The 24,202-nt window shown below is 46.5% G+C and overlaps 1 protein-coding gene across 1 annotated transcript in view; it reads left to right on the top strand.

Moving 5' to 3' along the window:
- The window catches only part of LOC138284455 (fatty acid desaturase 2-like), a 100,928-nt gene that overhangs the window by 51,087 nt on the left and 25,639 nt on the right, over positions 1-24,202 (top strand). The window contains exons 3-4 of the mRNA XM_069223229.1: positions 1,814-2,011; positions 7,860-7,961. Coding sequence (XP_069079330.1) covers positions 1,814-2,011; positions 7,860-7,961 — 300 coding nt within the window. The remainder of the gene's footprint in view (positions 1-1,813; positions 2,012-7,859; positions 7,962-24,202) is intronic.

Genomic DNA, 24,202 nt, shown 5'->3' with positions numbered 1-24,202 from the left:
TTGAGTAGATAGGTGTGGGTTTAACATCTGCCCCAAATGACACTGTGCCTTGTATCACATTGTTCCTAAATAGATCCATCTGGCTGTACTGGTGTCCACCTTCAAGGATCACAATGTATATAACATCACCCCCTAGTTCACCATATTCCTGTTGTTATGAGCAACCCTTGCTTCCAGGCTTATAGCACAGAGGGATGAAGGACATTTCCTCTGTTAGGTATAAAGAAGCCAATGTCAGGATACTCCTCCATAGGCCATGCAGAGATGTTCCTCTAGCCTCCTCCTGTAATAACTGGGCCCCTGGCATGACTCCTGGGCAGCCCCCCACTAGGAAGTGTGACACAGATACTACAGACTTCTGTAACTAATTTGCTGAAATGCCATAGAGTGTTGGGATACTATCTCAAGCATGAGAGACCTATGTAGTGGTGAATACAATTATTTAAAACCCCCTTTAACTTAAACTGTATCCACAGTTCATCTGTGTGACATTAGGCCAGCTGCAACCACCAACTACAGAGCCAGGTGCATATTAAGATCCCTAGACTAAAGTATTATCCCTAAGTGAATCCTTGTGAGGAAGATAAAGGCCAGCTTCTCTGTTTAGTAGGACAGGAAGTTGTCCACCTGTCTCTGAAGACCATCTGGTGGTTATCATGACTGGGCAGCTTGACAGAGGTTGCCTGCAGTTCCAGCTGAGTGACAAAGCTTCTGTCCTTCATTACTCATCTGCCTGCTCTGGTTTGGATGGGCCAGTCTCTCCCACTCGGTGTGTCTGCTCACACAGGCGGAATACGATATCATTTGTCATCCTATCCTTTTCTTCATTATTGATGAGATCACATACATGGGCCTCCCTTGTGAACTTGTTGCAAGCTGAAGACCTGTGAATCTGGTGGCCACAGAGTTAAACAGCCTCAGCTGGCCCTCAGAAGCTCACATCCGCAGTCCTGAGTCCCAGAGGGAGGATCCAGGCTCATCTGAAATGAGTAGGCTGAGGCCTTTTAGTGGCATGGGATGAGAGAGTCAAATTTCTCCTAAGAAAAAGGCCTTTAGTGGAAAATCGTGGAAATAGGTGTATCATCCTGGAAGAGATGAATTAGTTGCATTGTCTGTGAAATGAGATTTATTAATGACTCGATGCATGAGAGGGTCATTAGATGGTCAAGTCTGTTCATGGGCAAATGTGAGAGCAGCAGATTTTCTAGGAAGCGCTCTAATTAACGTGTTATATTGATCAGTGACCTCTGAAGGATTGAACAATGAAAATGCCTTGCTGGGGCTCAAACATGTGAACTTCAGATCACTACAAATGTTATTAGTGAACACTGGAACATTGGTGGCATAAGGTCCATCAGCTGGGCAGTGTGTGTCAGCAGACCATGTCTTCCATGTCTGTGGGGATTCAACATGACACAACTGTTCTGGTCTTGTGCTACATCTTCACCATCTTGGTGTTATTTCTGAAAGTCTCCCTGTGATTCCTGAGTATCTGACATCTTGTGCAGGATGTAGCAGCAACCCAAGTACTGACCTCCAAGATGAGGAAAGGGCACAATATTTACAACTTAATCCCTTCCTAGAATGTCACATTGAGAGATACCTGGGCGAGATTACCATAGACATCGCTACAGACAAAGTATGCCTGACTTTTACATTGTTTAAACTTTTATTCAGATGGGATGGGAGGATGGGAGAGGGGAATGGACACAATCATGTAGGCTTTACGGAATGGGAGTGGCAGGTTTGAGTGTCCATCTCACTGTATGTTTCTGTAGTGAAGCGCCCTCATCTTTGTATACTTACCTTCCAGACTCAACAGGTAGAAGATTTTCGTGCCTTGAGGAAGACAGCAGAGGAGATGGGCTTATTCAACGCAGACCCGGTGTTCTTCATCCTCTACCTCGGCCACATCCTCCTCATGGAGTTCCTAGCTTGGTTCACACTGTGGTACTTTGGCACTGGCTGGATCCCAACTATCATCACCATCTTCATCCTTGCTACATCACAGGTGAGTCTTCAGTTCATCTAGTTTCTCCTAAGTGAAGGCCCACGTGGTTGCAGTAGTTCCTTAGTCCAGTAGAGAGAATAGAGGTATGTGGGTTAACAGGAGATCTTCATTGCCTGAGGGAGTTGACAGTAATGTAACCGATGTGTGTTTTCATGCATGTGCGCAGTCGCTTATTCATGTATGTGACTCCTGCCTTTTTGGAGAGGTTTGAGCTAGGCAAATGCCACATACATCATGCCTCTTCCTCCCCAATAAATGCAGACTCCATCTCATGAGTCCCATTCTTCTTTATTGGGGGTGTGCAAAGAGGGGTGAGGTTTAGCCCTTGTATAAAGAGGTTAAATAGGGACATTACCCTTGGAGACCATTGCAACTGAACCCCAGTGGTCTTTCTCCAACTACATCTGAGCAAAGAGGGCCTAGTCTTAGACTCTTTTGTCCTGCTTTAATATTATGCGAAGGTCGCTAGTCTCCATCGGCTAGTCGCAGAAATCCTAAAGAGGGCTCCTTCCCTACCCTAGAGAAATCAGGATCAGCATTGTAGCAAAACAGTCTGGAGCCTAAGGTCAGCTATGAAGATAATACAGCCCTTTCACTCCTAACTAGAGTGCAGCACTCAGAAACAGTGTCCTAGCTGAGTGAAGGTCAACTTGAAGTATTTTACTAGCGAAATAAGAAAGCTGAGGGTGGATCTTCTTAGTTGAGTGAGACTAGAGCAACGGGCACCTAAAAATAGCATATTGATGGCTGTAGCAAAGGAAATCTATCAAGGACCATAAAAAAGAGTGTGTAGTCAGGAAAGAAAACTCCATTACATTTGGCCACCTCCTTGTCCTCAACCCTACCCCTAGGACTTTGTTCAAAATTTTCCTTTGGTACACGTATTATTTGCAATAGTTTCCATCCTGTGGACTTCCCTCTCATCATATTCCTGCTTTAAGGATGACGCTTCCTCCCACAAAATGCATTTTTCATCCAACCGTCCTCTACTTTTCACACTCTTCAAACAATGTAAATATTCTCCGTTCTGAACTATTTTTATGTTGTTGTTGGATTTACTTTTTATCTTTGTTTTTTCAATTAACTTATTGGTTTTCCTATGATTTACTTATTTTTCATCCCCTGCTGCACACGCCCTTCTGCTAAAAGCTGTGGCAGCTGTGGTTGGCTGCAAGGCATTGCTGGGGTCAGGCTCTATGCCCAACTCACCGTGGCAGCCCAACCTCCGCTGCATACAGCCATTTGCTGTGGGTGGTGCGGGTTGGCCACAGGGTCTGCCCTGCAGACGGGCACTCAACCTGCAGAAGTCGTTAGTCATTTGGGAATGGGCACAGGGTTTAGCCTCTGGCTAAGCCCTCAGTTCTACCTTCTGCCTTCGAAACAAAGCCAGGCACTTATTTTAATGTTTGGTTTTGTTTCTGCCTTTTTTTTTAACAGTCCATGAAACTCACAAGTTGTAGGTGACTCACGAGTAAAGCACAAAATAACAATCGAATCCTGCACTTAAAATGGCAGCTCACAAGCTTGTGACTCAAAGATGACTCGCAAGGAAAGGCACATTTAAAGATGCATGATTTACATTTCTTACAATGTGCATTGCATTTAAAATGCGAATCATCGTAACCCTTACATCGGTGTCTTAAACACATTATAAATATTGGCTTATTATGCCCCCAATAGAAACACACATTTCTCAAAATACAGTTTGTTATATCTGCAATCTCAGGCAAACAATGACAAAACAGATGATGCTTAAATGCAATATGTTCCTAAAGAGTACTCAAATCAGTTTCTAAATCATGTGATATAACAACTAATATTTGTAATATGGTTCTATATTGCCATTGCGGGGTCTATGTGACATTGATAAACAAATCGGTCTTTAATATATATATATAAAAAAAAAAATTAAGCACCACCTTATATTCTGTCCCGGTCATTTCACTGTGGCTCGCTTCAGACGGGCATTCACCAGGCCCAATTCCACCACAAAACATGTTCGTCGTCACAGGAAACCAGCTTGAATATGCACGAATGCTCCAAATGTTATTTCCAGCAACAGCTGTCACCAAAAGCGTTCGGGGATGCTACCCCTTGTTAACGGGTCAAGTTTACCTAAAATACATTTTTGTGCTTATAAAGTGATGATGCGTTACATAAACATAAAAAGCGGGCATTCAAACATCGGTGTCACAAAGTATTTAGTTATGTAACTGCCATCTTGGACTGGTTTCGAAACACCCCTAGTATGGAAAGTAATCCATTAACACTCTCAGATAATATAACACGGCACAATCCGGAGTGATGTCAAAATGGGGCCGGCGGTAGTGCGCCCGCATTAGCGGCCGGACAGCGGTTAAACCTTGGCGGGCGGCAGTGGCCGCCCGACAAGGTTGTAATGAGGCCCTATGTGTGTTAGGCTGTGCGATTTCTTTAAGTATTTGAAAGATCTCCTTTTGCAAATTTGAAGCCTGCTCAAATCTAGAGGCATAATAGATAGATTGGGCTGATTTGATTTCCAAGTGGAAGTGTCTGATTGCTTTCCTGTATTCCCACTTTAATGAGGCCTCATATGACTTTCTCCATCTCCTTTCCAGGCGCTTGCATTCTTTTTTTAGGAGTTGGAAGTGTGGGGAAAACCAAGGAGCACCTTTTATTCATCATTCCCCTGCTTTGGTAGAGTAAGGAAGCAGAATATCTAAGGCTTTAGTAATCCAACCGTTAAATGTCTCTAGAAAGCAAGCTGTACGATCTGTAGAGGTTGGTTTGAGCCTTCCAAGAATATTGATCCAGTCACTTGCCCTAAGATTGTGCCAGCGACAGTAAGGTTGCGTTGTAGTATAGGGAGGTCTACAGATAATAGAAATAGGTAAGTTGATCTTAATTATGAAATGGTCAGACCATGCCAGAGGAAAAGGAGGCATGGAAGTTAGGCCTACTACATTACTAAAGACCAGATCAATAGTATGGCCCTAAACATATGTAGGACCACTAACTAATTGGGCCAAACCTAAAGCAGCCAAATCAAGAAGGAGAGATTTGGCAGCTGGATTGTCTAAATCCTATGCATGAATATTGAAATCGCCAAGTACCGTAAAGTTTGTTTTTTTACATATTAAATCTGAAATATGGTCTGGAAGAGATAGTAAAAAAAGTTCCAAATGACCTTGAGGGCGGTAAACCAGAGCTCCTGAAAATGTATACTGGGTATTCAGTGTAAAAGAGAAGTACATACTTTCACATCCGGGCTGCGATAGGGGCTAAGAGGTGAGCTTTACTGAATCCCTACAGATAAGAGCAATTCCTCCAGCTCTTGAGACGCCTCTATACAGCCTACTTATCAAGAAGCCTTGGGGAAGTGCCACGTCCAGAGATGAACCATCATAAAGCCATGTCCCTGTTAGGAACAGGGCTATCGGTGAGAGTTCGTTCAGGATAAGGCAGATATCAAGTTTATGAGCCACCAGGGACCGACAGTTAGTCAGGAGAAATGCACTAGTGAGCCCGCCCCGAATCGGTGGCTATGTCCCGGGGTCAGGCTGAGGGGATCAGTGACAGTTCGTACATAACCGTACTGGGTTTTGAGGGTCTGGAAAGAATTGGCAGGCTTCCAGAGGAGCGGGTCTGAGGGAACATAGAAAGTCAGAAGAGTAAGTCGCTATTTTCCTTCTGACTGAACCAGAATTTCTGGCCCCTGGACCCGTCCAGGCATGGAGGGGCACAGACGGGCTTGCCTTAGACGCACCCATTGTGCACATCCGCTGCATCGAGCCCCTTTTATGGGGACCGAGAAGCAGATGAGACGGCAGCTAGACGGCTAACCAAAATGGCAGCTGTAAATGGGCTCGGGAAGAGAAAGAAAATGGCGTCCTAACGGGCGCTGATTGCTTTAAAAAGACTTTCAAAAGACAAGATTAAGAAATAGAGAACATCCTATGTAACTTCAGATAATAGAAATGCGAACACATGAAAGGGTTATAGGAGAAAACAGAAGTTAATTTTGTTTTCTATTTGATAGAACAAATGGGAAAAACAAGGATCTTATTCTGTGTTTGTTGAACAGGGACTCTATTGCATACATGACAGATGTCCTATCTGTCGTATTACAAATGCACTTAACTCTAAGGTAATTGTAATAGGAGGAATGGGACATTCGCCACAAACTCTAAATAAGGGCTCAAGTCTCTCAACAGTATCGTGCTGCACCTAAAAGATTTTGACATTTTCAATGTGCAGTCCCAGATTTATTTCCAACATCTCACATTACATCGCTCTTCTCCATCCTTCTCCTCTCTGTTTGTGAGGCAACTGCGCTTTCTAACATCAGGCTGGCGTAAGTGCCTTACTTCCTTCTCCCATGGAGTCTCAGCAGGGTTGCCTTGTTGCCAGCAGTTTAGATAGCGCAGGTCAGGCCCTGATCGAAAGTAAAGCAGAATTTCAACTAACCAGTGTTCCTTTCACAGAGATACCTAAAATTGTTGGTGGAAGCACCTGAGGCAAAAAGTGCTTAATTTGTGCAAGTGGTTACAGCTGGTGGGTATTGGCACTCAGTTTTGGGGGCAGGGACTTATTTTTCATCATCAAACTTTGACCCAAAGCAAAGGGAGTAAGAAGGTGGAAGAGAAAGATAGGGAGGCAGTGACACAGGGAGAAAACACAGACGAACACGAATCTGCAGGAGTAAGGTGACTAGACAATAAGTGTTGGGTAGCGAAAGAAAGAGACAACATAATCATTAAAGACTAGGCCGCCTTGGTATTTGGCGAGCCCCCGCATTCAACATCACTGGCGGTGGGGTTCTACTAAAAGCCTTTAGAACCTGCACTTATATTTTTAAAGAAATCCAGCACTGGTCATCTGCACAGAGTGTTTACATTAGCTACAGACAGTAAGATGTAGGTTATTTATTCAACACAACATTAATGGAAGTGTTCCATTGTCTTCGCAGCCAGTGGCTCTGCTTCCTGCCCCCTCCCTCACTTGCACTCACTCGGACTTGCATTGCACTCTTAGGCAAGACCTGAGTGCGAGTGGGGACTCTGGTTGTGCATTCTGCTCCTGTGATCTGCTTATGGTACTCTTGAATTTGGAACCCCTTTCAAGTGTCTGCGTTTTCACTTTCACTGGATGAATAGAGTGAACCAAGTTCAGTGGGTTGTTGCTAGTATTAGAGCTGAAAATACCGTAGTTCTAGATCGGCTGAACACATTATTATCCCACTTGGGTTCTCGTAAACCTTCTACTGGAATGAGGGTAATGCAGTATGTAATGCACTGGCTCATGAAAATGTAAAGTTAGTATAGGTTGGTGGTCATATTCCATGTCAATTTGTTCCAGAAATGGTTAATTGAAATACTTATAATATTTTATTTTCCAACATTTGTAATAAAGCATCACAGGTGGTAGCTCGCCTTCTGCCACTGCTTCACTCATTAAATTAACCACATAGCTTGACCAAAGAGGGGGTAAAGATATGGGGGGACTACTGGTCTAGGAATGCCTCACGATGGCTGTGAGGTTACATTTACAAGGTGTTTGTATTTGCAGCCTCTGCTGCCTGTATTTAGTTCTTATTTCTCTCAAAATTCTAAGTACTACAGCTCTCCGTTCCTCATAGTCCCTTATTCTCCTCTCTTGTCCTGTCAATTGACCATTCTCTTACTGGCACAATTCCTTTCCTTCTAGATTATCTTCTCTTTCTCACAGTATCTCTTTTCTCTTTCTCTCCTTGTCTCTTTACACCGTCTTCCTTTTTTTCAACCCATTCTCTCTCCTGTTAATCTCCCTCTCCCCAGCTATCTTCCCTCAAACTCGCTCCCTAACCCCTCTTTCCTTCTCACCATTCCAGGCTCAGGCCGGTTGGCTGCAGCACGATTTCGGACATCTCTCCGTCTTCAAGAAATCCAAGTGGAATCACCTTGCGCATAAGTTTGTCATTGGCCATCTTAAGGTAAAACTAGATATCAGGCTCCAGGTACTGGGTGGGATGTTGTGGGCCTTGGGGCTGCTTAGGATCCTGAATACCTACAATTCTGTAGTATGAAATAAGTTGCTATTCTGTCAGGAGAATGAGCGTCTGAGCTCAAGTCACGACTCACAACTACAGTTTATTGATAGAATGATTACTGATTGATAGAGTGCCACAAAGAGTCACAGACTGCCAAGGGCAGCTTTGAAGGATTCTGTAACTCTTCTAGGCCCAGTGGATTGTGGCTACCTCACTTATGCCCCAAAGGCCAACCATAAACATCTATCGGGCACTAATACTCATAGCCTGTAGGTAAAAATGTACTCAGCTCCCTATACTTGGTTTCACACCTGTCTAGATTCTGTGCATGATTTGCTAACAGCATAGTTTGCAAGAAGAATATGTTTCCACGCCCACATAGCGATTCTCCTGGATGTGTTTCCTTCATGTTGTCCCTTCCTTGACACTGACTTTCTAAAGCTGTAAACTGAAGAGGTGGGATCTGCACTTGTTTGTATGGAAAGGATTGTTTATTGTAGCCAGACTGCAACATGGAACAGCCTCCTCCCAACTTCCTGTTTGACCTTCTCTAAGTCCTTCAGGACCAGAGTGGGCATTATTTCTTTCCTCACCCTGATTATGCCTGGTCGTGCCTGGTCATGCATAGTGCGCATGACAGAAGTACTTCTCTGTCATGCTAAGAATAGGAGATTGTTACTCAACTCTGTACAAATATCAGACACTTTGATCCAGCCAGCCCTCTCACTGAATCCTTTAAAGCTTCCTGTGCTATTTAGCACTGTTTCTGCTGCAAACCACTTTTGTAAAGTGAAATCAACCCGCAGAGCGGGGAAGAGGATTATGACAGGCATGGCATGGACAAGGAGAATGAGTGGGACGACGACACTCTGATCCCCACCGTTGGCACAAGACTTCCCTCAGTATCTGGCAATGAGAGGAGCTCTACTTCAGAGAGGGGCCAAGAGACCTCGAGCCCCAAGTAAGCCTCTGAGACATGGAGGAGAGAAGTTTGGCTTTAGAGGAGAGGAGACTGGCAATTGAGAAGAGGCGGGTCAAGCTGGGCTTGAAGTCCAAGGAGAATGGTGGCAGCAAGAAAGAATGTGAGGTAACTGCAGGGGGTTCTCATGATCCCAGATTGCCCAATGCTATTGTGCCTATGTAAGTCAAGGGGGGTGACATAGATAAGTGACTGGCATCCACTCATAGAGCTCTCATATGAAGGTGGGTGCCCAGCACTGGGAGTCCTTGCTATGGGAGCTGGTTCCAGTGGTGGGGTTCATATGGAGGGCTCTATAATTTAATGGTTGAAAAGCATATACTTACTAATTGTTCTGTTATACCAATATCTGGTAAATTCAAAGCTGTCTAGTCCCAGAGGGTTGGGCAAGATGGCAAATGAGTGGGTGAGTACTACGTTACTCAAGAAGTCCCATGGAGGCGATCCTAAGCAAGGGGCTCCTCTTCATGGAAAAGATGTGCGCAACAAAGATAATGAGTTCTCTAATGGGCTCCAGAAGAATGCCCAAAGGAGGGGGACCGAGACCCATTCCAGTCCAAGGGGAGGGGATACTTGGGAAATAATTATAACCTCCCTCCCCTTAAAGGCTGTGGTATGTTTTGACTGCCATCAGCTAAGACACAAGAGAGGGGATGTAGGAGGCTGGACTGGCTTGTAGTGAGTACCAAGGGGTACTTGCACCTTGCACCAGGCCCAGTTATCCCTTATTAGTGTATAGGGTGTCTAGCAGCTTAGGCTGATAGATAATGGTAGCTTAGCAGAGCAGCTTAGGCTGAACTAGGAGACGTGTGAAGCTACTACAGTACCACTTAGTGTCATATGCACAATATCATAAGAAAACACAATACACAGTTATACTAAAAATAAAGGTACTTTATTTTTATGACAATATGCCAAAGTATCTTAGAGTGTACCCTCAGTGAGAGGATAGGAAATATACACAAGATATATATACACAATAGCAAAAATATGCAGTATAGTCTTAGAAAACAGTGCAAACAATGTATAGTTACAATAGGATGCAATGGGGAAACATAGGGATAGGGGCAACACAAACCATATACTCCAAAAGTGGAATGCGAACCACGAATGGACCCCAAACCTATGTGACCTTGTAGAGGGTCGCTGGGACTATTAGAAAATAGTGAGAGTTAGCAAAATAACCCTCCCCAAGACCCTGAAAAGTGAGTGCAAAGTGCACTAAAGTTCCCCTAAGGACAAAATAGTCGTGTTAGAGGAATAATGCAGGAAAGACACAAACCAGCAATGCAACAACTGTGGATTTCCAATCTAGGGTACCTGTGGAACAAGGGGACCAAGTCCAAAAGTCACAAGCAAGTCGGAGATGGGCAGATGCCCAGGAAATGCCAGCTGCGGGTGCAAAGAAGCTTCGACTGGACAGAAGAAGCTGAGGTTTCTGCAGGAACGAAAAGGGCTAGAGACTTCCCCTTTGGTGGACGGATCCCTCTCGCCTTGGAGAGTCGTGCAGAAGTGTTTTCCCGCCGGAAGGACGCCAACAAGCCTTGCTACACGCAAATCGTGCGTTTGGCGTTTTTGGACGCTGCTGGGGCCCAGGAGGGACCAGGAGGTCGCAAATTGGACCTGCAGAGAGAGGGGACGTCGAGCAAGACAAAGAGCCCTCACTGAAGCAGGTAGCACCCGGAGAAGTGCCAGAAACAGGCACTACGAGGATGCGTGAAACGGTGCTCGCCGAAGTTGCACAAAGGAGTCCCACGTCGCCGGAGACCAACTTAGAAAGTCGTGCAATGCAGGTTAGAGTGCCGTGGACCCAGGCTTGGCTGTGCACAAAGGATTTCCGCCGGAAGTGCACAGGGGCCGGAGCAGCTGCAAAGTCGCGGTTCCCAGCAATGCAGCCCAGCGAGGTGAGGCAAGGACTTACCTCCACCAAACTTGGGCTGAAGAGTCACTGGACTGTGGGGGTCACTTGGACAGAGTCGCTGGATTCGAAGGACCTCGCTCGTCGTGCTGAGAGGAGACCCAAGGGACCGGTAATGCAGCTTTTTGGTGCCTGCGGTTGCAGGGGGAAGATTCCGTCGACCCACGGGAGATTTCTTCGGAGCTTCTGGTGCAGAGAGGAGGCAGGCTACCCCCACAGCATGCACAAGCAGGAAAACAGTCGAGAAGGCGGCAGGATCAGCGTTACAGAGTTGCAGTAGTCGTCTTTGCTACTATGTTGCAGGTTTGCAGGCTTCCAGCGCGGTCAGCGGTCGATTCCTTATCAGAAGGTGAAGAGAGAGATGCAGAGGAACTCGGCTGAGCTCATGCATTCGTTATCTAAAGTTTCCCCAGAGACAGAGACCCTAAATAGCCAGAAAAAGAGGGTTTGGCTACCTAGGAGAGAGGATAGGCCACTAACACCTGAAGGAGCCTATCAGCAGGAGTCTCTGATGTCACCTGGTGGCACTGGCCATTCAGAGCAGTCCAGTGTGCCAGCAGCACCTCTGTTTCCAAGATGGCAGAGGTCTGGAGCACACTGGAGGAGCTCTGGACACCTCCCAGGGGAGGTGCAGGTCAGGGGAGTGGTCACTCCCCTTTCCTTTGTCCAGTTTCGCGCCAGAGCAGGGGCTAAGGGGTCCCTGAACCGGTGTAGACTGGCTTATGCAGAATTGGGCACATCTGTGCCCAACAAAGCATTTCCAGAGGCTGGGGGAGGCTACTCCTCCCCTGCCTTCACACCATTTTCCAAAGGGAGAGGGTGTCACACCCTCTCTCAGAGGAAGTTCTTTGTTCTGCCATCCTGGGCCAGGCCTGGCTGGACCCCAGGAGGGCAGCTGCCTGTCTGAGGGGTTGGCAGCAGCAGCAGCTGCAGTGAAACCCCAGGAAGGGCAGTTTGGCAGTACCAGGGTCTGTGCTACAGACCACTGGGATCATAGGATTGTGCCAACTATGCCAGGATGGCATAGAGGGGGCAATTCCATGATCATAGACATGTTACATGGCCATATTCGGAGTTACCATTGTGAAGCTACATATAGGTAGTGACCTATATGTAGTGCACGCGTGTAATGGTGTCCCCGCACTCACAAAGTTCAGGGAATTGGCTCTGAACAATGTGGGGGCACCTTGGCTAGTGCCAGGGTGCCCTCACACTACGTAACTTTGCACCTAACCTTTACCAGGTAAAGGTTAGACATATAGGTGACTTATAAGTTACTTAAGTGCAGTGTAAAAATGGCTGTGAAATAACGTGGACGTTATTTCACTCAGGCTGCAGTGGCAGGCCTGTGTAAGAATTGTCAGAGCTCCCTATGGGTGGCAAAAGAAATGCTGCAGCCCATAGGGATCTCCTGGAACCCCAATACCCTGGGTACCTCAGTACCATATACTAGGGAATTATAAGGGTGTTCCAGTAAGCCAATGTAAATTGGTAAAAATGGTCACTAGCCTGTTAGTGACAATTTGGAAAGAAATGAGAGAGCATAACCACTGAGGTTCTGGTTAGCAGAGCCTCAGTGAGACAGTTAGGCACCACACAGGGAACATATACATGCACACCTATGAGCACTGGGGCCCTGTGTGACAGGGTCCCAGTGACACATACATATAGGCCACAAACCTATGAGCACTGGGGTCCTGACCAGCAGGATCCCAGTGACACATAACAACCATACTGAAAACATAGTGTTTTCACTATGAGCACTGAGGCCTAGCTATCAGGATCCCAGTGAGACAGTGAAAACAGTGACAAACACCCTGACATACACTCACAAACAGGCCAAAAGTGGGGGTAACAAGGCTAGAAAGAGGCTACCTTCTCACACAACCCCCCCCCAAACGAAGGACAATAAGGCTAACCTTGGCCAGTTGAGACTTTATTGTCTAAGTGGTGATAAGTAGAGAGTAGCTCTGCAATAGACTGGTTACTCCCTTTATCATCCACTATATGGTTACTTCCCTGTGGGGATGTAAACCACCCTGTTTGAAGTTTTTTAGCTAAGCAACAATGTGAAGATGTATTTTCAGAGTTTCTATCAGTAAGTTTTAGTTTAGAGCAGTGGGAATTGTCCACTGAACCTATTTGTAGTGATGGAAATGCCAGACAGGGATGCTGTCTCAGAAAAGCCATAGCTGGGCAAAAACTTTGTCCATATGGCTGGAAGAGAGAACAGGGATGCTGTTTCTCTTGGGTTGGAGCAGGGCAGGGATGCTGTCCTAAGTGTTGTGAGGCAGTGCATAGTTTCTGCACTAAAGTTTCTCTGGGAGGGTTGGAGGGATGCTCCATGTTAACTAAAATGGTGCTCTTTTTCTCACCAATGTTAGTTATTCTACAGAGAGGTACTTCCACCTCAGGGAGTACAGTTTTGCCAACTGATGATTCCCTTGGAACAGGTGCCACCCCAGGAGAGGTTTCTCCCACCACAGGAATGGTATCCTGAATGGTAGGGTGGTTAGGGGATACTGTGATACCCTTTTTACCTGTTGATGGAGAGGGTTCCTGAGTTTTCAGGCCTTCTCTCCTTTGCTTTTTCATTTCAGTAGAAATGAGAGGGAACAATTCCTCAGGGATGCCCAGCATGGCTGCATGGGCATAAAACTCTACATCAGCCCAACCTGAGGCCTCTAGGTCATTACCTAAGAGACAGTCTACAGGTAAGCTAGGTGATACCACCACCTGCTTAGGGCCAGTAACTCCACCCCAACTAAACTGAATTATAGCTAAGGGAAGAAACTTAGTGGAGTTATGGACATCAATAATCTTATACTGTTGTCCAATGATGTGTTGATCAGGGTGCACTAGGTTTTCAGTCACCAAAGTGAAACTGGCACCTGTGTCCCTGTAGGCCAAGGCCTCAACACCATTTATTGAAACTGTCTGCCTGTACTTATCCATTGTAAGGGGACAAGCAGCCAGTGTGGCAAGGCCAATGCCACTAGGTGTGACAGAAACTGTTTTGGGAGTGACTACCCCAGTTTCTACTATGGACCCAAAAGTGAACCCAACTACACCCTTAACTTGACTGTTGCCAGCAGTCCCACCACTAGTACCACTACTGCTAGGGGCACTAGAGCTTGATGTATTAGTGGTGGTAGGCTCAGGGGGTTTACCTGGACAGGACTTATCCCCTGGCCTATGGCCTCTGTTTTTACACACAAAGCACCAAGGCTTTTTAATGTGTGCAGGTTGGGAAGAAGAGGAAGAATTTGTTTTATCCCCACCCTCTGAAGAGTGTTTAAGATTTGAAGTGGGATCTTTGGTTTTACCCTTATCCCCATGCTTATCTTGAGATTTTTCACCATCTTTCTTCTTATTGCCATCTTTGTCACCCCCTGTATGAACTTTTCTGTTCACTCTTGTTCTGACCCATTTGTCTGCCTTCTTTCCCAATTCTTGGGGAGAGGTCAGATCAGAGTCTACCAAGTACTGGTGCAACAAATCAGACACACAATTATTAAGTATATGCTCTCTCAGGATTGTGTTATACAGGCTTTCATAATCAGTAGCTTTACTGCCATGTAACCACCCCTCCAAGGCCTTCACTGAATGGTCAATGAAATCAACCCAGTCTTGTGAAGACTCCTTTTTGGTCTCTCTGAACTTTATCCTGTACTGTTCAGTGGTTAAGCCATAACCATCCAGGAGTGCATTCTTAAGAACTTGGAAATTATTAGCATCATTTTCTTTCACAGTAAGGAGCCTATCCCTACCTTTTCCACTAAATGATAGCCATAGGATAGCAGCCCACTGCCTTTGAGGGACATCCTGTACAACACAGGCCCTCTCAAGTGCAGCAAACCACTTGTTAATGTCATCCCCCTCCTTATAAGGGGGAACTATCTTGTGCAGATTCCTGGAATCATGCTCTTTTGCAGGATGACTATGGGGAATACTGCTGCTGCCACCATGGGTATCTAAACCCAACTTCTGTCTTTCCTTCTCTAATTCAAAAGACTGTCTATCCAAATCCAGCTGTTGCTTTTTAAGCTTCAGTCTGGTTTGTTCCACCCTCAACTTATTGAGTTCCCTCTCTAACATTCTGTCATCAGGGTTGGTGGGAGGGACATTCCTAGAAACAGAGCTATGATGGGAATGAACAGAAGGAGACCTGTCCCTTACAGAAGCCACCCTAACAGCTTGGTTAACAGAAACATTACTACCAGTATGGTGAGAATAAATGCTTTTGCTATGATGTGAGACAACACTATTTATATGGTGTGGCTCATCATCATTAGCATCTATGCTAGATTGTCTAGTAATGGGCAGGCTAGGAAGTTTCTTTCCTGAATCTTTTCCTGGGGGAGTCCCTGAATCAGATTGAGAACTATTAGGTACTTTTTCAACAGATGAGGCACCTATGGCCTTATCCTGTTCTCTAAGCATGTTAAGTAACAGTTCCAAGGAAGGATTCTTCCCTACACTCAAACCTCTCTCTATACAGAGACTCCTTGCTCTTTTCCAGCTAAGGTTGTCATATGCAATTTTGGACAGATCAACATTTTGGCCTGTGCCAGACATTTTTAGAGAGAGTTAAAGTGATAGAAAAAGAGAAAAAAGTTTTCAGAACTTTTTGGAAAGACAGAAAAACTTTTAAAACTTTTAAGAACTTTTTGAAAGTTTAGAAGTACTTTTCAGCACTTAGAAAAGAGTGAAAAGAGGAAATGCAAAACTTCTTGGCTATGTGTATATACACTGACCTTGTTTTGTATATTTTTCTCTTATGAAAAGTACAATGACAAGAGTGGTAAGTAGTCTCAAGCACTTATCCCACCACTGCACAACCAATGTAGGAGGCTGGACTGGCTTGTAGTGAGTACCAAGGGGTACTTGCACCTTGCACCAGGCCCAGTTATCCCTTATTAGTGTATAGGGTGTCTAGCAGCTTAGGCTGATAGATAATGGTAGCTTAGCAGAGCAGCTTAGGCTGAACTAGGAGACGTGTGAAGCTACTACAGTACCACTTAGTGTCATATGCACAATATCATAAGAAAACACAATACACAGTTATACTAAAAATAAAGGTACTTTATTTTTATGACAATATGCCAAAGTATCTTAGAGTGTACCCTCAGTGAGAGGATAGGAAATATACACAAGATATATATACACAATAGCAAAAATATGCAGTATAGTCTTAGAAAACAGTGCAAACAATGTATAGTTACAATAGGATGCAATGGGGAAACATAGGGATAGGGGCAACACAAACCATATACTCCAAAAGTGGAATGCAAACCACGAATGGACCCCAAACCTATGTGACCTTGTAGAGGGTCGCTGGGACTATTAGAAAATAGTGAGAGTTAGCAAAATAACCCTCCCCAAGACCCTGAAAAGTGAGTGCAAAGTGCACTAAAGTTCCCCTAAGGACAAAATAGTCGTGTTAGAGGAATAATGCAGGAAAGACACAAACCAGCAATGCAACAACTGTGGATTTCCAATCTAGGGTACCTGTGGAACAAGGGGACCAAGTCCAAAAGTCACAAGCAAGTCGGAGATGGGCAGATGCCCAGGAAATGCCAGCTGCGGGTGCAAAGAAGCTTCGACTGGACAGAAGAAGCTGAGGTTTCTGCAGGAACAAAAAGGGCTAGAGACTTCCCCTTTGGTGGACGGATCCCTCTCGCCTTGGAGAGTCGTGCAGAAGTGTTTTCCCGCCGGAAGGACGCCAACAAGCCTTGCTACACGCAAATCGTGTGTTTGGCGTTTTTGGACGCTGCTGGGGCCCAGGAGGGACCAGGAGGTCGCAAATTGGACCTGCAGAGAGAGGGAACGTCGAGCAAGACAAAGAGCCCTCACTGAAGCAGGTAGCACCCGGAGAAGTGCCAGAAACAGGCACTACGAGGATGCGTGAAATGGTGCTCGCCGAAGTTGCACAAAGGAGTCCCACGTCGCCGGAGACCAACTTAGAAAGTCGTGCAATGCAGGTTAGAGTGCCGTGGACCCAGGCTTGGCTGTGCACAAAGGATTTCTGCCGGAAGTGCACAGGGGCCGGAGCAGCTGCAAAGTCGCGGTTCCCAGCAATGCAGCCCAGCGAGGTGAGGCAAGGACTTACCTCCACCAAACTTGGGCTGAAGAGTCACTGGACTGTGGGGGTCACTTGGACAGAGTCGCTGGATTCGAGGGACCTCGCTCGTCGTGCTGAGAGGAGACCCAAGGGACCGGTAATGCAGCTTTTTGGTGCCTGCGGTTGCAGGGGGAAGATTCTGTCGACCCACGGGAGATTTCTTCGGAGCTTCTGGTGCAGAGAGGAGGCAGACTACCCCCACAGCATGCACAAGCAGGAAAACAGTCGAGAAGGCGGCAGGATCAGCGTTACAGAGTTGCAGTAGTCGTCTTTGCTACTATGTTGCAGGTTTGCAGGCTTCCAGCGTGGTCAGCGGTCGATTCCTTATCAGAAGGTGAAGAGAGAGATGCAGAGGAACTCGGCTGAGCTCATGCATTCGTTATCTAAAGTTTCCCCAGAGACAGAGACCCTAAATAGCCAGAAAAAGAGGGTTTGGCTACCTAGGAGAGAGGATAGGCTACTAACACCTGAAGGAGCCTATCAGCAGGAGTCTCTGATGTCACCTGGTGGCACTGGCCATTCAGAGCAGTCCAGTGTGCCAGCAGCACCTCTGTTTCCAAGATGGCAGAGGTCTGGAGCACACTGGAGGAGCTCTGGACACCTCCCAGGGGAGGTGCAGGTCAGGGGAGTGGTCACTCCCCTTTCCTTTGTCCAGTTTCGCGCCAGAGCAGGGGCTAAGGGGTCCCTGAACCGGTGTAGACTGGCTTATGCAGAATTGGGCACATCTGTGCCCAACAAAGCATTTCTAGAGGCTGGGGGAGGCTACTTCTCCCCTGCCTTCACACCATTTTCCAAAGGGAGAGGGTGTCACACCCTCTCTCAGAGGAAGTTCTTTGTTCTGCCATCCTGGGCCAGGCCTGGCTGGACCCCAGGAGGGCAGCTGCCTGTCTGAGGGGTTGGCAGCAGCTGCAGTGAAACCCCAGGAAGGGCAGTTTGGCAGTACCAGGGTCTGTGCTACAGACCACTGGGATCATGGGATTGTGCCAACTATGCCAGGATGGCATAGAGGGGGCAATTCCATGATCATAGACATGTTACATGGCCATATTCGGAGTTACCATTGTGAAGCTACATATAGGTAGTGACCTATATGTAGTGCACGCGTGTAATGGTGTCCCCGCACTCACAAAGTTCAGGGAATTGGCTCCGAACAATGTGGGGGCACCTTGGCTAGTGCCAGGGTGCCCTCACACTACGTAACTTTGCACCTAACCTTTACCAGGTAAAGGTTAGACATATAGGTGACTTATAAGTTACTTAAGTGCAGTGTAAAAATGGCTGTGAAATAACGTGGACGTTATTTCACTCAGGCTGCAGTGGCAGGCCTGTGTAAGAATTGTCAGAGCTCCCTATGGGTGGCAAAAGAAATGCTGCAGCCCATAGGGATCTCCTGGAACCCCAATACCCTGGGTACCTCCGTACCATATACTAGGGAATTATAAGGGTGTTCCAGTAAGCCAATGTAAATTGGTAAAAATGGTCACTAGCCTGTTAGTGACAATTTGGAAAGAAATGAGAGAGCATAACCACTGAGGTTCTGGTTAGCAGAGCCTCAGTGAGACAGTTAGGCACCACACAGGGAACATATACATGCACACCTATGAGCACTGGGCCCTGTGTGACAGGGTCCCAGTGACACATACATATAGGCCACAAACCTATGAGCACTGGGGTCCTGACCAGCAGGATCCCAGTGACACATAACAACCATACTGAAAACATAGTGTTTTCACTATGAGCACTGAGGCCTGGCTATCAGGATCCCAGTGAGACAGTGAAAACAGTGACAAACACCCTGACATACACTCACAAACAGGCCAAAAGTGGGGGTAACAAGGCTAGAAAGAGGCTACCTTCTCACAGGGGACTCAAGAAGTCACCCATTGGTGGCCATCCCAAGGGCATTGCCCGTGTAGGGATGGCAGTATAAGTTGTTCCTGAGGATTACAAGGGCTATATTGATGTCACCCTAGTATCAGTGGATGGGGTGGAAATTGGCACATTGGGTACCTGGCCTCCAAGTGTGGAAAGGAATGGGCAGTGATCAATGGGATTACAATTAAGGCTCTCAGGGATACAGGTGCTAGAATCAACTAGAGCATGTCCAAGCTAGGTTCCTCAGACCAAATAATTCCTAATGAAGTGCACCAGATAGTAAACACTAACAATTATACAAAGTTCCATACCATGGCTATGGTGAACTTTGAGGTGGAAGGGTCCCTGCCATTCCAGTGGAGTGTCTGCTGGGAAATGACTTTGAAACTTCTACTTCAGTAGTTGTGGAAAGGCAGGCTCATTCAGGAATGATGGACCTCCCTGAGTGTGTGTGTGTGTGACCAGAAGAGCATAAACAGCCTTGCAGGGAAGTCAAAAGAACCTGAAATCTTGAAAAATTGCCCAGGTGCCTTGGAACAAGAAAATGGGCAGAAAGTCTGGTCAGCCAATGTTCAAAAGTCCTCAGACCCAGAAGAAGTCTAGCCCTGAGGGAAAGGAGCTGGTGTCTGCAGAGGTGCATGCCCCCTTGAGAGACATGCCATAGTTGGCAGAACTCCAGGAGGCCAGAGGTCCCTCAAGCGGAGACATGCCAGAGTCAGAGGGCTTGCTCACTCTTGAGAGCCTTAAGCAACTAGCTGAAAGGCAAGAATAGGGGCTGAAAGTGGTACTCACATGGTGTACTGGGATGTGGCAGTTCTGTATAGCGAGGCAAGGGACCCCAAACCAGGGACAACCAGGGGAGTGGTGGTCCACCAACAATACAGACAATTCTTACTCAACCTAGCTCATGCCATTGCCCTGGCTGGTCATCTGGGACAGAGAAAAACCTGAGAAAGGTTGATTAATCACTTTTATTGGCCCCAGATGTCTGAGAATGTAAAGGAGGTATGTTGCTCCTTTGTCAATTGTCAAGTCAGTGGCAAGACAGGGGGCAAGGGTAAGGCTCCCCTGATACCACCACCCATGTTGGGACCCCCTTTAAGAGGGTAGGGATAGACATTGTTGGACCCCTTGACCATCAGACTGCATCTGGGAACAGGTTCATACTGGTGGTAGTGGACAGTGCCACAAGGTGCACAGAAGCAATACTCCTAAAGACAGTCATTGCACCTGCATTGGAAAGGGCCTTGGTTTCTTCACCAGGGTGGGATTCCCAAAGGAAGTAATTTCAGACAGAAGAACACACTTTATGTCTGCCTAGCTGAAAGCCATGTGGGATGAGTGTGGTCTTATCTATAAGTTCACCACTCCCTTCCATCCCTAAAGAAATGGCCTGGTTGAAAGATTCAAATGACTGTGAATGCAAGATCATAGGTTTACCAGAGAAACTTAGAAGGGGGGATGTTCTCCTTCCATGCCTACTGTTTGTCTACAGGGAGATGCCACAAAAAGGAGTGGGCTTCAGCTCATTTGCACGTTTGTTTGGCCGCCCTTCAAGGGATCCACTGAGTTTGGTAAGACAGGGATAGAAAAAGCGCATCAAAGAGCCAAATCAAGACACAGTGGATTATGTACTGGGCCTTTGCTCCACAATGGCTGAGTACATGTGAAGGCAAACAACAACCTAGAAGCCAACCAGGAGCTTGTTAAGCATTTGTATGAGCAGAAGTCCTCCTTAATGGAGTACAAGCCAGGTCAGATAGGGTATTCCAAATATCAGTCTGGCAGAGTGTTTGGAATCAACTTCAGTCTCTGCATAAGATAAACAGGGAGACCTACATATGGTGCATTGTAATAGTCTAGCCTACTGAAAGTCAAAGCTTGTATTAACAGCTGCCTGGTATATTGAGGAATACATGATAGAATCTTTTTGAACTTTCTTTTTAAAAAAATGGCCATTAGCTTATTAATATGGTGTTCAAAAGAAAGTTTCTTATGAAATAGAATGCCCAGATTGTGGCCATTAGTTGCCGTCTTAGGGCGCTCTCCTAATGTCTGGAGCCACCACAAAGTGAACCAACGTAAGTGATTAGAAGAAATCAGCACCTTGTTTTGTCTGAGTTCCACCAGACAAACAGGTTCTTTGCACCTGCACTGCGCATCCAGTTTTAGCTAAATATTGATTAGAAGTGCTTCCATGCCTGGCATGAGCCATTTTGTAATCTCTGTTACATTTGAAAGCCAATTACCCCTGTATCTGTGATGGTAGTACATCTCACCCTTTCATTTAATATTTTTCCATTCTAATGCTTGAAGTATCAAAATGTAAAGAAACATAATTATAATGCAAACTCTTTCTTGGCATAATCAAACATACTGGAATCTCCAAAGTTTGACTGTGTACATTATTCCTGTGACGTATTTGTGCCGAAAACAAGTAGACAGCTACATAATGATTTAAAAGGAAGAAACAGTGTTTCTGAGTGCTTTTTATTTAGTTTTCATCTCCCAGCTTCGTAGAATGGAAATCAAAAACTTGCATTACAAGTCAAGTCTGGACTCTCCCATCTGTTTGCTCCCTGCCTCTTGCTGGCAAACTCGTTGTTAGTGGTCACCGTCTTTGCTCTCACTGTCACCAGTGCGCCCAAAGAAAACAAGCACAGGAACCACTGAAGAGCAAGGGCGGGATTTAAGCCCCTGTTAAGATTTATATTGAATACAATAGATTTCGCAAGCACAGTGTAAGCCCTGTGTAGGTGAAACCTAAAAAGCTGCACCCTTGACTGTGCCGATGAGTGATAGCTGAGCTCTGAGGAGCAGCCTCTTGTGAGCCAGTACCTAATTACATTTCATTACAAACAGCTACCAGGCGTTGTGTTCAAGGCTTGCTCTCACCTCTTGATTGTGAGAGCTCTCTCAGCATTAATTGTCTGTCAGCTTTATACATGTACATATTTGCATATACGCTGAGTCTGCTTGCACTCCGCGCAGATGCAGATATGTTGAAGCACTGTGACACTATCAGTCGGCAGTTTTCAGGGCAAGCCTGCAGTACACTGGCCAGTCACCCTGCAGAGCACCACTGGGGGTTCAAGCAGTGTCCTTCGTGGTGAATGAACAGCAATTTTAAAAGTAAGTTTCCATGCTTTTGTGTCTGCTGTTCATCCTGGTATGGGCCAATGGCCACCAGAAGTGGCGTGGAGAAGTGGAGCAAGGGCGGAAGTGCTGCTGAGGAGTGGTAGCAAAGTGTTATGCACACAGAGGTACCAACTTTAGTATCTTCAGGTAGGTACACACTGATCAGGGCCCACTTCAGCACTTGGTGTGACAATCTTTCAGTGACATGACCTCCTCTTCACACGACCTCCTCCTTGGAGCCCATCACTACCACCCAGCAAAAGTGCCCCTCATTTCTCCCAAGCCCCTCTATCACATACATGACAATTGTTTTAAAGTGCGGGTAAAGGCAGGATTTACTAATCCACTCACCTATCCACATAAAATACAGATCTGTTCTTTGTAGTAGGCATATCCTCTGCACTACTTTATGGTGAGTTAAAACTTCTCCTAGACAAAACTCCATCTCTCTCTTCCTAGCAGGGACATTAATCACAAGTTATCTTTACTTTTGTAATGCTGCCTAAAAGCTGGATGCGCAAGGAACTCTTCCTCAGGTGCTTTTAAATTGTTGCTTTTAAATTGTAAGTTATTACTAAACACAGTGCACCCCGTCAATCCCGCTCCCCTCCCCGCTCCACACCTTGGCCTGTGTGTTTGTAAAGAAATTCCCAGAGAGTGCAGCAGTGCTTTTCCTCCAAGAGCAGAGAGTCCATTCAGCGCAGAAAAAATATCAAGGCAATGCCTGGCTGCGACATGACGAAGGGTTTCGGGAGAAAAATGCAGACCTGGGCAGTTTTCGAATGGGAACAATAGGATGTGGAGGACTTCACTAATGATGTGGTGGCCACCAGTGAGAACGTGAGTGGATGCGAGCATAGTTTTTGCCCATTAGGGGGTAAAAGAAAATCCAAAGGGTTCACGCGTGGCGGCAGGGCTAGGGCCCTGTCTGGGAACAAGCAGGGTAAATCCCGAGTGACAGCATGTTGGAAATATGGCAAAAATAAATTCAAATGGGGAAAGGCCTGCAAGTTTAGACACAGCTGCAGCAATTGTGGGGGGCACACCCAGCAGTTGAGTGCAGAAAGGCAAAAGGAGCGGGCAAAGAAAGATAACCTCAACAAAAAGTAGTACACACAGGACGCGGCCTGAGGGAGAGGGGACACAGGTACCTACCATTTCACTTCCATCCCCCATTCGCACAGGGCAGCTATTATACTTAGTCAGTAGGTAGCCCAAGAAGAAGGAAGAGCAGCTATGGGCAGAGGGATTTGTCACGGGTTTCATCATCCCATACCAGGGCTCCCAGGCTTACAACCTGTGCAAAAACCTAAAATCAGTGAGGGACAACCAAGCTGTGGCCAGGCAGAAAGTGGAATAGGAGCTCTCATTGGGGAAGGTGGCAGGCCTCTCCTATGTACAACATCATAGTGCCTCCCCAAGGGGTGGTCCCAAAGAAGGAAGAGGGCAAATTCAGACTAATTCACCACCTGTCATACCCGCCGGGAGAGTTGGTAAACCATGACCTTGACCCTGGTAGCTGTTCGGTATCATATGTGACTATGGACGACACTGTAGATCGCATAAAGGTAGCAGGGAAGGGCGCGTTGCTAGCAAAAATGGACATAGAGTCTGCTTTCCGCCTCCTACCAGTGCACCCAGATAGCCACTACCTGCTGCGATTCCATTTAGATGGCTCCTTTTACTATGACAAATGTCTGCCAATGGGTTGCACCATTTCCTGCGCACACTTTGAGACTTTCAGCTCCTTCCAAGAATGGCCGCTGCAGGATAGGTGTGGTGAAGGCAGGTGCACACATTACCTAGATAACTTCCTGTTAATTGGGAGGGCGGGCACCATGGAGTGTGAAGAGCTGCTGCAGGCCTTTGTAGCACTAGCAAATGAACTAGGGGTGCCTCTTGTGGGGGAGAAAACCGAGGGCCCAACAGCACACCTGTCCTTCTTGGGGATGGAACTGGACATGGTGGAAGAGGTATGCAGGCTCCCCCAGTCCAAAGTGAGTGAGTTGAAACAGGCCATTGAATCACTGCTTGCTGAGAAGAAGACAACACTAGGCGAGCTGCAGCAGCTCCTGGGCAAACTCAACTTCTCAAACAGAGTGATACCAGCCGGCAGACCATTCTCCAGGCGGCTGGTGTGCTTATGCAAA

This window comes from Pleurodeles waltl, chromosome 3_1 (genome assembly GCF_031143425.1).
Source record: "Pleurodeles waltl isolate 20211129_DDA chromosome 3_1, aPleWal1.hap1.20221129, whole genome shotgun sequence".
NCBI classification, from domain to species: domain Eukaryota; kingdom Metazoa; phylum Chordata; class Amphibia; order Caudata; family Salamandridae; genus Pleurodeles; species Pleurodeles waltl.
This window is presented reverse-complemented; position numbering and strand designations above follow the sequence as displayed.